The 15,491-nt window shown below is 42.6% G+C and overlaps 2 protein-coding genes and 1 pseudogene across 3 annotated transcripts in view; 2 read left to right on the forward strand and 1 right to left on the reverse strand.

The window, feature by feature from the left end:
* Positions 1-9,823, reverse strand: part of Kdm1a (lysine demethylase 1A) — a 67,650-nt gene extending 57,827 nt beyond the window's left edge. For both annotated transcript variants that reach the window (XM_004637617.2, XM_004637616.3), the window contains exon 1: positions 9,325-9,823. In XM_004637617.2, the coding sequence (XP_004637674.1) occupies positions 9,325-9,678 (354 nt within the window). In that variant the 5' untranslated portion in view covers positions 9,679-9,823. The remainder of the gene's footprint in view (positions 1-9,324) is intronic.
* On the forward strand, positions 1,044-1,513 carry LOC101580251 (annotated as a pseudogene).
* Positions 9,824-12,201: 2,378 nt separating the features above from the next.
* Tex46 (testis expressed 46) lies at positions 12,202-15,262 on the forward strand. The gene is made up of 3 exons (XM_023722606.1): positions 12,202-12,501; positions 12,990-13,034; positions 14,929-15,262. The coding sequence occupies exons 1-3, from the start codon at positions 12,370-12,372 to the stop codon at positions 15,232-15,234; spliced, it is 483 nt and encodes a 160-aa protein (XP_023578374.1). The 5' UTR covers positions 12,202-12,369; the 3' UTR covers positions 15,235-15,262.
* The last annotated feature ends 229 nt before the right edge of the window (positions 15,263-15,491 follow it).

The following is a 15,491-nucleotide window of genomic DNA, read 5'->3' on the forward strand; positions in this document are numbered from 1 at the left end:
TACAAACATTTATTTATAATTATATATTAATATAATTTATAACTCAATATATCTGTGATGTGTCGATACTAAAATGTGTCTGTCTGACCATCTTAACTGGGGTTTGGGTACATGGCTGACATGAGCATCCTGAAAAATGTGATGCTGGGGTGTATTTCCCATTAGCTCTGAATTTGGAGGAAATGCAGCAGATTACACAATTTGAACTGGCTTAAAAATTTATTATAAAGCTAAAATAATATGAGCACTGTAGTGCTTATATAAAGATAGAAATATCAACGGATGGGGTAGGGCTGAAAGTATATAAGTAAACTTTTCAACAGGGTGCTAACCCTCAATCGGGGAAAGTTGTTTTCAAATTATGGCTGAGACAAGTGGTATTCACGTGAAAAGAATGAGACTTAATCCCTACCTCATATAATAACTCCAAAAGGACCATAGACTCCAATGTAAGAACTAAAACTAAAAGAAAAGAGCCAGGTGGTAAAGCAACGCTACTAATCCCAGCTACTCAGGAGGCTAAGGCAGGAGGATATTTAGTTTAAGCTCACACTGAGCAGCTTATAAGACCCTATCTGAAACAAAAAATAAAAAATAATAGGGTTGGGAATGTAGCTCAGCACTTCCTAGGTTCAATCCCCATAACCACAAAACAAAACTCTCAGATGAAAACACTTTGACACTGGATTAGACAATGGGTTCTTGGATTAAGACTAGAATAAAAACAACAAAAATAAATTAGACTTGATCAAAATTTAAAACTTTAACTAGATAAAGAACTCTTACAATTAAAAAAAAAAACTATTAAAAAAAATAACCAAGTAGTTGAACATGATGGCACACACCTGTAATCTCACTATTCAGGAGGCTAAGGTAGGAGGATTGCTATGAGGCCAGCCTGGGCTACAAAGTGAGTTCAAGGCCTGCCTTGAACCCAAGGCCAATACTGTGAAACTTTGTCTCAAAACAAACAAAAAAAAACCAAACCAAGCACACAGGCACAGTGGGTCTGTGGTGGAACACTGCCGCTGTCTGGAGCCAGCATGGCGGCAAAGCACAAGACCAAGTAGTCCAAGAACTTGCTATACATGAAGTTTATGCAAAGAGGACTGGACTCAGAAACCAAGAAACAGCTACAAGAGGAAGAAAAGATCATTCATGAAGAGCATTGGTACTTGAATTTGCCAGAGCTTAAAGAAAGAAGAATTTCATAATAGAAGAACACAGTTTCTTGTTATGTGACGTTCTCTATGGAAGAATGTCATTCAAAGGATTTAATTCTGAATTTGAGAAACTGATGCTCCAGATGAATGCTAAGAACAAAGCAGAGGAGGAAGAGGAAAATGCCACAGTAGAGCTTGATGTATCAGAGGAAGAAATGGCTATGAAACCCTAGTGAAGACAATTAGAAAAAAGTTTGCCAAGAAGAGAGACCGTGCCCAATTACGAAGATGAACATGGCAACATGAAACCAATTAAAATGAAGAAGATGTTTTTAAAGCCCCAGGATTAAAATGGCTACCTTCAAATACAGCTCAGGGATCCCTGTGAAAACAACACATTTTAAGAGTTCATCCTGATGGCCTCTGTAGTTGCTAATGTGTAATGTCTATTTGCAAAGAACTGTATAATTTGGGAACATTCTGTTTTTGAAACAGATGTGTGGTAGACATTATACATCTTTTCCCTAGCTGTATTCATCAGTAGTATAATACCAGCCGTTGGCTTCCAGGTGACAGCAGGCATAGGGCTGCTCACTAAAGACTTTTTGACCTCACATTTTTAAAAATGTACAGTTTTCCAGTCCCTGACCTGTAATTGGCTCCTAAATTAATGCCAGTGTTCCAGGTACCCTTATGTTTATATTTTGCTTTAAATTATTAATCATGTCAATCCAATTCATGAGTTCACTATGAACTCAAATGTCACAAGAATTCACTATAAATTAATTCATCAAGGTCAAACATAACCTCTAGCCTGAAGCATTTGTAGACTACCAATTCACTGCCAGTTTTAGGGTAGTTTGTTTTGGTGGTTATGGCATTTAATTAAAGGTCTGCAAAAAAAAGAGATAAAACCAAAAAGGAACAACAACAACAAACAAACCAACAAACAAACCACAAGCATTTCAATAGATATTTCACGGGAGATAGAGAAATGGCTGTTGAGCACATGAAAAGATATTCAACATCACTAGTCACTAGAGACATGCCATGTGAAACCACAATGAGATACTTCACACCCCACACTATCAAGTACAGCCAAAAACAGAGAAACTAGAACCCTCATATATTGCTGGTGAAAATATAAGGTGGTGCAGCTGCTATGGGAAACTGACAATTCCTCAAAAAATTAAAGTGGAATTACCATACAACCTGGACATATATATGCCCAAGAGAAATAAGCATGTTCACCATGATACAAAAATTAACCTTAAAAATTAATAGTTTTTCTATAGTACACCATTGTTATGGTTTGTGTTTTGTTGTCCCCTCAAAGCCTCATGCAGTCATAGGGCAGCTTCTGGAGTTTGTGACTGATTATTATGGGTGTGAGTGCTACACCCAGCCTGGGGAAGACAGCCTCAATGCAACATAAGGGAGTCAGACTTGCTTTCTGCTGCCATTGTTGCTGCTACTCCTCCCTTTTGCTCTTGCTCTTTGCTGTCACCATGAAAGGTTGCTCTCTGCCATATGCCACCTGCCTTGGAGCCATCTGAGTATGGACTGAAACCTGCACTGACTGTGAGCTAAACCTTTCCTTCCTTCATTTTGGGTATTGAGTATTTGTCCCAGCAATGAGAAGAGTAACTGAGACAGAATTTGGTAGCAGAGAAGTGGAGTTGTTGCTGTAACTACCTGACCAGGTGGACTACAGGCTTTTGGGAATGACTTATGCAAAGAGAGATAGAAGGGTTTGGAGATGTCCCTTACAGGAGAAATGCTGGAACAGCTTTGGCTGTTCTGTATGGGAGATTTTGGTCAGAGCTTGGACCAGAATGGTGATAGAAATCCTGCTTGTAAAGACCAAAGGAGTGAGATTTCTGCTGGGAAAAAGGACAGCACTGGCTGTTGGACACCAGATGATGTATGTTATGGTTTGGCAGAAAGTTTGTCTGCATTTTGTTCATGTCCAGAGACTTTGCCTGAGACAGACTTAAACATGGCGGACTGATTAATCTTTCAAAAGAAATTTCAAAGCATCTGAATGTTGAAGCAGTAGCATGGCTATTGTTGGGGACTTTTAGTCAGATTTATGTTGAGAATCAAGAGCAAACAGCCCAACAGGATGATTTAAAATATTGAGTTTGGTTAGAAAGGAACTCCAATAAAACTGCGGAATGCAAAGATAGAGCTGAGAGGATCTCCACTGCCAAGAAGGAACAAGAGAATGGAAAGGATGGCCTGAGGGCATTACTGAAGGTGGCAGGTCTTCCCCCTTTGCAGCTTCAGAATTGCAAGGGTGTTAGATCTGCCTTAAGGAGAAAGCCACAGAACCCCTTGTTCCAAAATGGGGGCAGCAGCCACACCAGGTTCCAGAATGGCACCAGCATGGAGATTTATTCCTTGGAATCAGGTTCAGAGTGCTCAGCAATCCAGGCACTCAATCCCTACAGCCAAGAGAAAAGAAAGCCTGGCTACTGCTCCAACTGTCAGCAGACCTTTGGTAGCATCCATGTGGTGTTGGTTCTAGACGCACTCAGGATGCAGGAATTCTGAGGTTAAGAAGGCTTACACCTTGATTTCAGAAGGCCTAGGAGGCCAGGCAGTATGCTCCTGAGAGGGCAGTGTGTAAGGCTGTGAGTGAGAAGCCTATTCAGTGGAAACCCCAGGAGTGTGCACAAGCCAAAAATGTGGATCATCTAAGGGAAAATGCAAAGAGGGAGCAAAGCCAGCCTAAGAGAGAAGCCATGGGAGCTACCAAGAGTGCCAAGAGCCACAGGGAGCTTACAATTTGCCACAGATTGCTCTGGATGTTCCACATGGAACTACCGGACTTAATGTTGGCCCTTTTGGATTTTGGACTTGCTTTGGTCCCAATGCTTGGTGTACTTTTGGGGATGGTAATGTTTATCTTGTGCCACTGAATGTTGGAAGTATTTAACTTTTTATTTGTACAGGGGCTCACAGCTAAGAGTTTGCCTTAGATCTTGGAAGAGACTTGGTACTTGGACTTTTCAGCAATGCTCAAATTGTAGGACTTTGGCAACTCTTAGGGATGGACTAAAATGTCTTTTGCATAAAGGCAGGTGCACGAGTCTTTGGGGGTCCAGGTGCAGATGTTATGGTTTGTGTCTAGTTTTCCCCCCAAAGCCTCATGTAGTCATGGGGTGGCTTCTGGAGTTTGTGATTGATTCTTGATTCAATGCTGGGATTATGGGTGTGAGTGCCCTGGGGCAGATACTTTGCATTACAATGTAAGGAGAAGAGAGAGGCTAGCTAGATGCCTGTGCTGTTGCCATGAACAGTGCCATCTGCCCTGGAGCCAGCTAAGTATGGACTAAAACCTCCACTGACTGTGAGCTAAACAAACCTTTCCTTGCTTCATTTTGGGTGTTGGGTAATTTGTCCCAGCAACGAGAGAAGAGTAACTAAAACAACTAGTACCAAACTAGCTGAGAGAGAAATCAGGAAAACAATTCACAATATGCCTTAAAACAAGCAAACAAAATAAAACAAAAATACCTGGGAACTCTAAGCAAGGAAGTGAAAGACCTCTATAATGAAAATTCAAAACACAAAAGATGACACCAGAAGACTTTCCATGTTCATGATCAGCAAAATTAGTGTTTTTTAAAGGTCATATTACCAAAAATGATCTATAGAATCAATACAATCTCCATCAAAATTCAATGACATTATTCACAGAACTCAAAAAAGCAATCCTGAAGTTCGTATGGAGAAACAAAAGACCCAGAACAGCCAGAGCAATCCCAAACAATATTAGCAAGTCTGAAGATACCAGATTCCAAATTATACTACAAAGCCACAGTTACAAAACCAGCATGGTAGTGCCACAAAAGCAGACACATCAACCAATGGAACAGAGGACAAAGATTCAAGCCTACACAACTACAACCACCTAACTCTTGACAAAGGAGCCAAATACATACATTGTACAGAAGATAAGCTCTTTATCAAGTGTTGCTGGGAAGACTGAATATCCATATGTAAAACACTAAAACTAGTCTACTGTTTTAGCTCAGGAGTACAGCACCTGCCTGGCAAACACAAGGTTCTTAGTTCAATTTCTGGTACCCCCCCTCTCCATCAAATCAAAATGTGAAGTCTTGGTATAAAACTGGAAACTTATGGGGGTATTGGAGACACATGACTATAATCCCTGCCCTCAAGAGGTTAAAGCAGAAGATTACTGTTTGAGGCCAGCCTCGGCTACAAAATGAGTTCAAGGCCAGCCTGAACATCATAGCAAAACCCTGTCTCAAAGACAAAAATTATTTAATTCACTAATTAAAATAAATCTAGGAGCTTTGAAACTGCTAGAAGAAAACACAGAAGAAATATTTAAACCATTAGCACAGGGTAAGAATTCTTGAATAGTAGTCCAGTAACACAAGAAATAATAGCAAGATAAAGCCTGACATAGTGGCATATACCTGTAATCCTAGGATTTGATGGGAAGGTTGAGGCCAGCCTGGACTACACAGTGAGTTGAAGATCTGACTGAACTACATAGTGAGATCCTATCCCAAGAAATTAAAAAAAAAAAAAAAGAAAGAAAGAAAGAAACAATAGCAAGAATCAACAAATGGAACTACAAAAATTAAAAATTTTTCTGTGCAACCAGGGAAAATAACAGAGTAAAGAGACTACCTCGGAAGGGGAGGAAATCTTTGTCACTCTTCCAACAGAGGATTAATACATAGAATTTATAAAGAACTTAACACCAAAAAACCCCCTAATAACCCAGTCAACACATAGGCAAATGAATATACACTTCTCAAGAGCAGCAGCACAAATGGCCAGTAAGTATATGAAAAAATGTTCAACATGTTTAGCCATTAGAGAAATGCAAATCAAAACTACACTGAGATTATACCTCACCTGGATCACAATGGCTATCAAGAATACAAAAATGAATAAATGAATGAGTGAGCAAGTGAATGAACAAACACTGGCAAGGATGTGGGGGCTGGGGAGCATGGACTCTTCCACACTGCTGCAGCCACTATGGAAATCAGTATGGAAATTCCTGAAAAGCTAAAAATAGTTCAGTAAAACTAAAATAGGCACCATGACCTATCTATGCCACTCTTTGCTATACACTCAAAAGAATTACAAGTCAGTATATTTAAGGAGACCTACATACCCCTTTTTATTTCAGCATATCACAATACAGAACAAGCCTAGGTGTCTATCAACAGATGAACAAAGAAAAGTTCGTACATATACATGATAAGAGTATTATTCAGCTGTAAAGAACAAAACAATGTCATTTGCAGGAAAATGGATGGAACTGTAGATCATCATGTTAAGTAAAATAAGCCAAACCCTGAAAGACAAATGTCTCATGTTTTCCATAATGAGGAATCTGAAAATGATATGAAAATGGAAAGGATTATTAGAAAGGGAAATAAAGGGGAAGTGGAAGAGGAGGGTGAGGGAGTGTAATAGGAGATTGGGAAAGAGTCAACAACTCTATATTGCTAAGAGATCACAATGTTGAAATGAATTCATTAAGGTGAAAAGGAGGCCACTTTCACTACACACCATTAAGTGAAACAGCAAGTTACAGCAGTATATATGGCAGTGCCAACTTTTTTTAAAAAATGCATTAATGCATGAAGATCAAATCATCTAGAATGCTGTTCTCTCATCTCTGTGAGATGCCGAGCACATTTTTTCCTTTTTTCTTTTTTTAGTTGTGCTAATACAAAATGTTTCCAAGGGCATTAAGAATTGTTCTTAGAAGGGCCTGGAAGATAGCTCAGTGGCATAAGTGCCAGCTTGGCAAGCACAAGGTCCCAAGTTCAATCCTTGGTACCACACATACACACACAGAATTGTTCTTAGTATGTAATGTGATATGTTAATTAACCTGATTGTAGTTATCATACAGCATCTCAAAACATGATATATACCCTACATTTTGCCAATTATACTCAATAAAAATAAATGTTCACACAAAAGTGGGCATTAATGTTCATGGCCATATTATGCATAACAGCCCATAAGTGAAAACAACCAAAATATCCATCAAACACATCAGAATGTAATTCTGCCATAATATCAAGTATTGAATGGAAGTATAACATGGATGAAACTTCAAAACATGCTAAAACCAAATACAAAAGGTCACATAGTGTATGATTCCATGTAAAATATCTAGAACATGAAAATCCATGGTCAGGAAGTAGACTAGTGGTTACTAGAGGCTGGAGCCTGGGAGGGATGAAAAGCAACCTAATGATACATTCACAGGTCTCAGAGACACTGTTCTAAAAATTGATTATGGTACAGACTGCACAGGTCGGTGAATGTGATTAAAAAATATTCATTAACTGAACATTTTAAAATATGAACTGTAAGTTATCACAATCACCTGTTTAAAAAATACTCTATGAGGGGCTGGTGAGATGGCTCAGTGGTCTGAAGCACCTACTTGGAACAAGCTTAGCGAAAGCACAGGGACCGCGGTTCAATCCCCCAGCACCACATGCCAGCCCGCCCCGCCCCCTGGTGGGCTGAGCTGGCCACACACACACATACACATAAATAAATAAAATTAAAAAAAAAAAAAAAAACTTTAAAAAAAAAATAAAAAAAATACTGTATGAAATAAATTAAAAAAATAAAGAATACCTATGTTCATAAAAAAAAAAAGAAAAAAAAATACTGTATGAGCTAGGCATGGCGGTGCATGCCTATAATCCCAGCACTCTGGAGGCTGAGGCAGGATCGAGGCCAGCCTCGGCTACCTAGCAAGACTCTGTCTCTATTAATAATGAAAACCCAGTTTCTGGCCACATTTTCTAATCAAGTAATAAAATGCAACCCAACTAGGCTTCATTTCTTAAGAGTCAAGATCACTAACCTCCATGCTTTTTTTAACCCAGGCTTTGATAAAAACCCTTTCCTCTAAATTCCTCTGACCCACCACTGGGTATACTTCAGAGAGGGTTCTCAAGCAGGCAGATAAAACTGAGAAGTGTTATTTACAGTAGCTAGGTGCACACCTGTAATCCCACCTATATCCAGGCTGAGGAAGAAAGATCCCTAGACACTGGCCTGGGGAACACAGTGAGATCCAGCTTCCAAAGGAAAAAAGGCAAAACAAAAAGTGAGGTAACTTTCATATAAACATAAAGTACATGGGCTGTACATCTATCTATTTGTTTAGCAGTACTGGGGATCCAATCCCCTGCCTCACACGTGCTAGGCAAACACTCTTACCACTGAAACACACCCCGATCGTCTCTATATCTTCATCATACCTACGTATATTTCAAGTTTTTTCAACTAGAACACCGGATCTTCAGAAAAAAAACCCAAGTCTGTGGTCTAATACCGCCCCAGTACCCTGAACAGATATTGTCCCATGCGGCCCTTTGTACAAGGGCCAATGATAGCCTGTCACAATAGAAGGGCCTAACTGCCTGCACAACCATTTAACTGTGCTAAATTGAAACAAGGTATTTAAACTGGCTACTTCGGTTTACTCATTCCTAAAAGGGGGTTAACAATGCCTGCCTGTTAGCGTCAGTGTCTAGCAATTAAAGTAAAATGTTTTTGACTTGGGGGACACACCAGCTGGCATGCAGAGAAGGAAGGCAGTTACTCTCTGTACTACGTGGTGCCAAATCTTTCTTCCCACTCATTTGCACCTTAATTGGTCCTCCTCCTCGGCTTCCGTATCTACAAAAACCCACACCAACAGGATCACTGATAAAAGTAAAGACTCAACTGCAAGCGCTTAAACTTTCTCTTTTGTCCCTTGGCTAGGGCGAGTGCCTTAGCACTGCCCTCCAAATCTCTAGCGCACAACGAAGAAGCCATCCATACTGCTGTGCAACAGCTTCCACACACATCGACGGACAGACAAGAGGTGTCTCCAACAACACCAACCGCGACTCCATATCGGGAAGCCATTTTTCCCGGTCCAGCAGACGAAAAGGTGTACAAGACTTCAGGATAAACACCCTCCAGACACCCGCAGGCTCCACGCAGCACAAAGGCTGTCTCCCGGCCTCCCTCCCCCCGCCCCACCCCCACCCGGCTGGCAGCCAGGCGGCGCGGCTCCCAGAGCCGGGAGACTGGGTGGTCGCGGGCCCTCGGGGCCGAGAAAGGAGGAGTCGGGTCTCACCTTGGCCCGCTTGCGCCGGCTGGTCCGTCGCCCCTCCGGGGTCTCTGATATTCCCGTCTCCATGGGGGTCGCTGACCCGGGCACCACCGTGGGCCCGGTCTGAGGTCCGGCGGACCCCGGCGGCTCGGCCAGGCCGCCAGGAGGCGAGGCTCGCGGAGGCTCCTTCTTGCGGGGAGTGCGCTCCCCGGCCGTTCCGGACCCGACCTCGGCGGGACCCGACAGGCCCGCAGGCTGCGTGGCCACCTCGGAGCCGTTCTCGGTGCCGCCCGCCGCCCCGGGTCCGGTCTCCGTCCCGGCTGCCGCCGCCGCCGCTGCCGCCGCCGCTGCGGCTGCTGCCTTCTTCCCGGACAACATCTCAGGCCGCCTGGCCGCCCACGGCCGCAAGAGCCACTCGGTCTGTCGCTCCGTGAGTGCGGAGCAGCCCCTCCACTTCTTGCCTCTCTTCACGCAATCCGCGCGCCGCCGAACGCCGCCGCGTATGCTGGCGTTGTGCGCGCTCCCGCCGTGTCTAGACAAAAAGGCCGGGCACCGCCCACGGGGCCGGCCCCTCCCCACTGCCATAGAGCGGCGCCTGAAAGCTAGAGCGGCTCGGTGTGCAAGAGAGCGGGGCTGGCTAGAGCGGCTCTGCAGATGAGCCACCAGGGGTCCCTCGAGGATTCCGGGCGACTGAGGCACGCAGCACTTCCGAGGGCCGCAGTTTCCGTAGGACACTTATGTGTTTCGCTCATTCTTTTTCCCATTAGTCAATTCAAGCAGTATTTACTAATATCTATTACATGACAAAGATTGAATTATGAAATTCTTGCTTTTAAAGAGCTTATGGGTCTAGTGGGTGAAAACACTAACATTGTAGCCGATTGGTAGATTTTGTATTTCTTCGTGATTGTCCACCTAGCACTGCAAAAACCTTGGGTTCATGAGTTCCGGTGCTAAGGGAATGGAGAGAACCATCAGAAACTTGTTTGATTCCAAATGGAACTGCTCTTCAGGTTCTTTCTTTTGTTTGGAACCCCTCCCATTCACATCTCTCGCTAGCACCACCCGGTGTCCCCCATCTGCACACACGACACCTCTGCTACTCCAGGTCATTTCTTTCTGATAATGGAGAGGTTTATTCGTTTAATTTTTCCAGGGAGCCCTCCTTGATCCAACGTTGGAACAGGTCTTGTGTTCCTCCAGCTTATTTCCAACTGGTATTATGCAGATCTACATACACTTACATTCCTTCATTCATTTTAAAGTAGTAGTTTCGGAACCCAGGAGCACTGTACTACTGAGCTACACTTCTGGCCTTTTTTCGTTTTATTTTGAGACAGCGTCTCAATCCTCCTGTTTCAGCCTTCCTCATACTGGGATTGCAGATGCCTGCCCTGCACCCGGCTTGCCGATCTCTTCAAAGTGTGGCTTTTCCAAATGCTATTCCATTTACATGAAATCAGGAACTGGTAAAACTCTGTTTTGTGACCAGCCTGGGCAACAAAGTGAGTTCAAGGCCGGCTTGAACTGCATAAGACCAAAAAAAAAAAAAAAGTTAATATTCAAGTCCATAAGACAGTAAAGTTTAGCATTTTCTTTTCTATTAGAATTCATTTGTATCTATTGGCAATAAAGAAATTAATTTGAAATTTGTCCATTTTTCCCCAGAAACAATTAAATTCCATCTTCGATTATTTGTGATAAAATACACATAACAAAAGTTTGTCTTGCTGAGCATGGTGACACATGTCTGTACTCCCAGCACAGGGGAGGCTGAGGCAGGAAAGTAGCTTGGGCTACAAACTGAGTTCAAGGCCAGCCTGAAGTACATAGTGAGACGCTGTATCCAAAAGACCAAAAAAAAAAAAAACAAAAAAACAAAAAAACAAAACAAACAAACAAACAAAAAAAACCCTCTTAAAAATTACCATCTTAGGGGCTGGAGAGATGGCTCAGTGGTCTAAAGCACCTACTTGGAACTAGCTTGGCAAAGCATCAGGGACCGCGGTTCAATCCCCCAGCACCACATGCCAGCCAGCCCCGCCCCCTGGTGGGCTGAGCTGGCCACACACACACACCACACACACTCTCTTTCTCTCTCTCTCTCTCTCTCTCTCTCTCAAATAAATAAAAAAAAAAAAAATTTAAAAAAAAAAATTACCATCTTAGCCATTTTAAGTGCAATATTCAGGAGTGTTAAGTAATTCACATAATCTCTAGAACACTTCATTTTGCAAAATCTAAACTTGTTAACCACTCCTCCTTCTCCCCACCCTCCAGCCCCTCGTAGCCACCATTCTTTCTGCTTCTGTAAATTTGACTACTCCAGGTACTGCATGTAAATGGAATCATACACTGCATTTTTCTTAGTATATTTCACTTAGAATAATATCCTCAAGTTTCATTCATATAATGATCACTTTCCTTTTTAAGGCTGAATAGTACTCCTAGAAGTGGAACTGCTAGAGCCACTTAACCATTTTTGAAAAGGCAACATCTAAATTTGCAGAGTAGGGACCCTAATCAATACTAAATAGTAAGTCAAACAAATTGCTTTTTCTAGTCATGAGGTTACCAGTAAGCAGTCTTGTTAAACAGTATTCTGATGTGACCGTGAATGCACACATAGTAATCTTTTTGCTTTCCTTTCAAGTTCTGGGGCATTTTTCTTGGTGGTCTCCCCCACATGACTGTAGGTACTGTGTGTCACTGACCATTTGCACACAGTGGCTGGACCCAGAAGTACTGCTGAATAGTGAAGTGTGGCTAAGCCTTCCCTACATCATCTGGCTTTTATGAGGACACCATGAGATGATGCTTGCAAACTGCCTGTCAGAGAGCCTGGCACATAGTGGGTGCTTAAGACATAAGTGTAGTTATATCATTGTTATGTGGCATGTGGCATCTGGGTGTAGGAGGGACCTGGATGTGACTCAGGGGAGCTGGTGGCTGTGACTCCTGTCATGGGGAGGGCTAAAGCAGGGTTCTGGAGCCTGTGTGCCTCCGCACCATAATGTTGGAGGAATTGGTACTTCTTTTTAGGAGTCTCCATTCGACACTTCCTCAGGCATGGTGGGAGCACTGCTGACTTGGCTGATGAACTACAAGCCCTTCTTGTTTGGGTTCCTATTTCTTCTTCTGTTGCTTAGCAACTGGCTGGTCAAGTATGAATCTAAAGCCACTCCCTCAGAATCCCCACAGGTGAGCGAGAGGGTGCTTAGGTGTCACTGGGGATTATGGGATATTTAGCTAGTTGGGGTGGGAGGCAGAAACAGAGAAGGTGTCAGGAAAATGAGGCAAGACTGAGGAGTTCAAGACTTTGGTCTAAGTTCCGACCCTGTGATTTCCTTGTGGGTGATAGTGGGTAAATCCTTTTGCTCCACAAGACTTCAGTTGCTTCACCTACAAAATAGGGACCATCCTAGAGTCTTCTATTTCCTCATTGATGTCAACATGTTTCCTGCTTCAGTAACAGTATCAACTACTGCAAGTGAAAAAAATACTTAAATGGATAAACTATATACATGTACCAACATAGACAAAACTCTAAAATATAATAATGGAGATTCTAGAAATGCATGTAGATTATAAAAATGTATTAACCAGCTATCTGTTACTGTAACAAATACCTGAAATAATCAATTTATAAAGAGAAAAGGGAAAGTTTATTTTGGGTCACACTTTTGGAGGTTCCAGTCCATGGTAAGGTGGATTCCATTGCTTCTAGGCCTCTGGTGAGTGGGCACAGTGGAGTAAAATAATTCATCTCCTGGCCAGATAGTGAAAAAGGAGCTAAAGAAAACTCTCTCCTATTACTTGAAAACTTCCCATTAGGCCCTAGTTCTTAAAGATTATACTACTTCCCAATAGTACTACTGTCTGGGGTGCAACCCTTTCACCCATAAGCCTTTGAGGGACATTCCACATCCATACTATATTGAGTAGCTTCTACATAAGGTTTAAAAACATGTGACTGCGGGGCCAGGGAGATGGTTCAGTGGAATAAGCGCTTCCCTGGCAAGTGCAAGGGCCTGAGTTCAATCCCCAGCTCCACACAAAAAAAAAAAAAAAGAAAAGAAAAGAAAAGAAAAACATATGTGACTGGTATAGTGGCTCATGCCTATAACCCCAGCCCTTAGGAGGCTAAGGTAGGAGGAACACCATGAATTGGAGACCCTCCTAGACTAAAAAGTGGCTACATAGTGAGACCTTGTCTTAAAAGAGGCCAAAAAACCCCAAAAAAACCCAATACCTTCTACTGTTTATGGCTGCATATGTGTAGTGAAAGTATATTGAGGTGAGATGTCTCAATGTTGGTGCTACTGACATTCTGGGAAGAAGAATTCTTTGTAGAGAGGACTGTCCTGTGCATTGTTGCAAGTTTAGCAGCATCCTGGGTCTCTATCTACGAGATGTCCAATGACCACACCCCCATTTGTGGCAAACAAAAATATTTCCACACATTGCCATAAGCTATGCAGTAAGGACAAAACAGCTTCCCATAAAAATATACATGAAAGCCAGGCGTGGTGGCACATACCTATAATCCCTTAGGAAGTCAAGGCAGCAGGCTTGCAAGCTCAGCCTGGATAATTTAATGAGTACTTGTCTCACATTTAAAAAAAAATTTAACAAAGGACAAGAGACTTAGCTCAATGTAAAGACTCTGGGTTCAATCTCCAGTGCAGGAAAAAGAAATTCACGGGAAAAATAAATATCAAATTGAGGATTATAGTTGAAGAGATGATTTTCAGGAGGGCAGGAGAATACTTATAAGACAGGTGAAAAAAAAAAAAGACAGGTGTCTAGGGCTGGCAAGATAGCTTAGCTGACTAAGTGCCTGCTAAGGGAAGCACAGGGACTGGGGTTTGATCCCTGGCACCTCATGCTGCACCCACTCTGCCCCAGGGCACCCTGAGCCAGCCACCGAGACTGGGCATGGTGGCACATGCCTGTTATCCCAGCACTTGGGAGGCTGAAAACAGGATCAGCATTCTGAGTGCGAGCTGCATAGTGAGACCCTGTATCAAATAAAAAAAAAAAAAAAAAAAAAAAAGGACAGGGATCCATGGAGGATTTCCATTATATTTTTTATATTTGTGATATTTTATTTCCTAAGCAAGGGAATATGGATATTGGTTGTGACATTTACTAACATATTAGAGGTCAATAGTTTGTAGCTGAAGCCAAAAAAGAAGAAGAAAATATTAGTAATTAAGGGGAGTGGGGAAAATTAATGAGGATTAGAGAGAGGAGCATGTCAGGAGACCACTGAGACTTTGCAGTCAGAGGTTCTCCTGGGGCTGGCAAATGCTCAGAAGGCCTCCAGGGAAAATTACTCTGGAGACAGATATCATTTGAGTTAAGGGCTTGCGTCATCTGCAACCGACAGATTACTCCTATGAATCCAAGACCACCGTGGATTCTTGGGAGCTGGGCTCTACACTATAATGAGAAGGTGACTTTTCTTCAAGGGACCTCATTCTATTACCTGCAAAATGAATGGAAGGTTTTCTCCTTGCAGATAGGCCTGAACATTAAGACTGTGGCAGGAAGCAGGTATTCAGTGTGGGAAGGGATTGTCATCATTAACCAACTTTTCCCTCTTCCTGGTGGTGGGGAGTTTAGGAGAAGGAAGAGAAGCCAAAGACGTCGGAAGCTGGCCCCAAGAACAACAATGCCAAGAACACGAAAGAAATAGAGAAAATGTATGCCTGCTTTGCCCTCCAGGACAAGATCCTCGAACGGCTTTTGTTCAGTGAGATGAAGCTGAAGGTCTTGGAAAGCCAGATGTTCATCCTATGGAATAAAATGAATCGCTGCAGGCCGTCAAGCAGACACCAGCGTTTCCCCAGGAAGAAATACATACTGGAGAGGCAGAACTCCATTTTCTCCATCATTTCTGATTGTACTTCCAATTCCCAGGCCTCCTAAGACTGAGGTGGGCCAGCCTCTGCTGATGTTACCCCCACTTGGTGTGTTAGTCTGGTTTGTTGGTATTGTCATTGTTACTACGTAATACAGCACACGAGACTACAAACTTTATAAAGAGAAAAGGTTTATTTAGCTCAGGGTTTCAGAGGTCTAAGAGTCCAGCATGGGCAACAAATTTACCTGAGGGATTCATGACAGAGAGTATCACAAGGTGAGGGCCAGTGTGTGTGTGTGTGTGTGTGTGTGTGTGTGTGTAT

Source organism: Octodon degus, unplaced genomic scaffold (assembly GCF_000260255.1).
Source record: "Octodon degus isolate 3935 unplaced genomic scaffold, OctDeg1.0 scaffold00092, whole genome shotgun sequence".
Classification (NCBI taxonomy): Eukaryota; Metazoa; Chordata; class Mammalia; order Rodentia; family Octodontidae; genus Octodon; species Octodon degus.

What these genes read in the sequence shown, in the direction of transcription:
- Tex46 (XM_023722606.1), top strand. Translation starts at nt 12,370, where the DNA reads ATGGTGGGAGCACTGCTGACTTGGCTGATGAACTACAAGCCCTTCTTG. An exon ending in CTCCCTCAGAATCCCCACAG is followed by an intron (nt 12,502 to 12,989) that starts GTGAGCGAGAGG and finishes ACACTTTTGGAG; the next exon opens with GTTCCAGTCCATGGTAAGGT. An exon ending in CCATTGCTTCTAGGCCTCTG is followed by an intron (nt 13,035 to 14,928) that starts GTGAGTGGGCAC and finishes TGGGGAGTTTAG; the next exon opens with GAGAAGGAAGAGAAGCCAAA.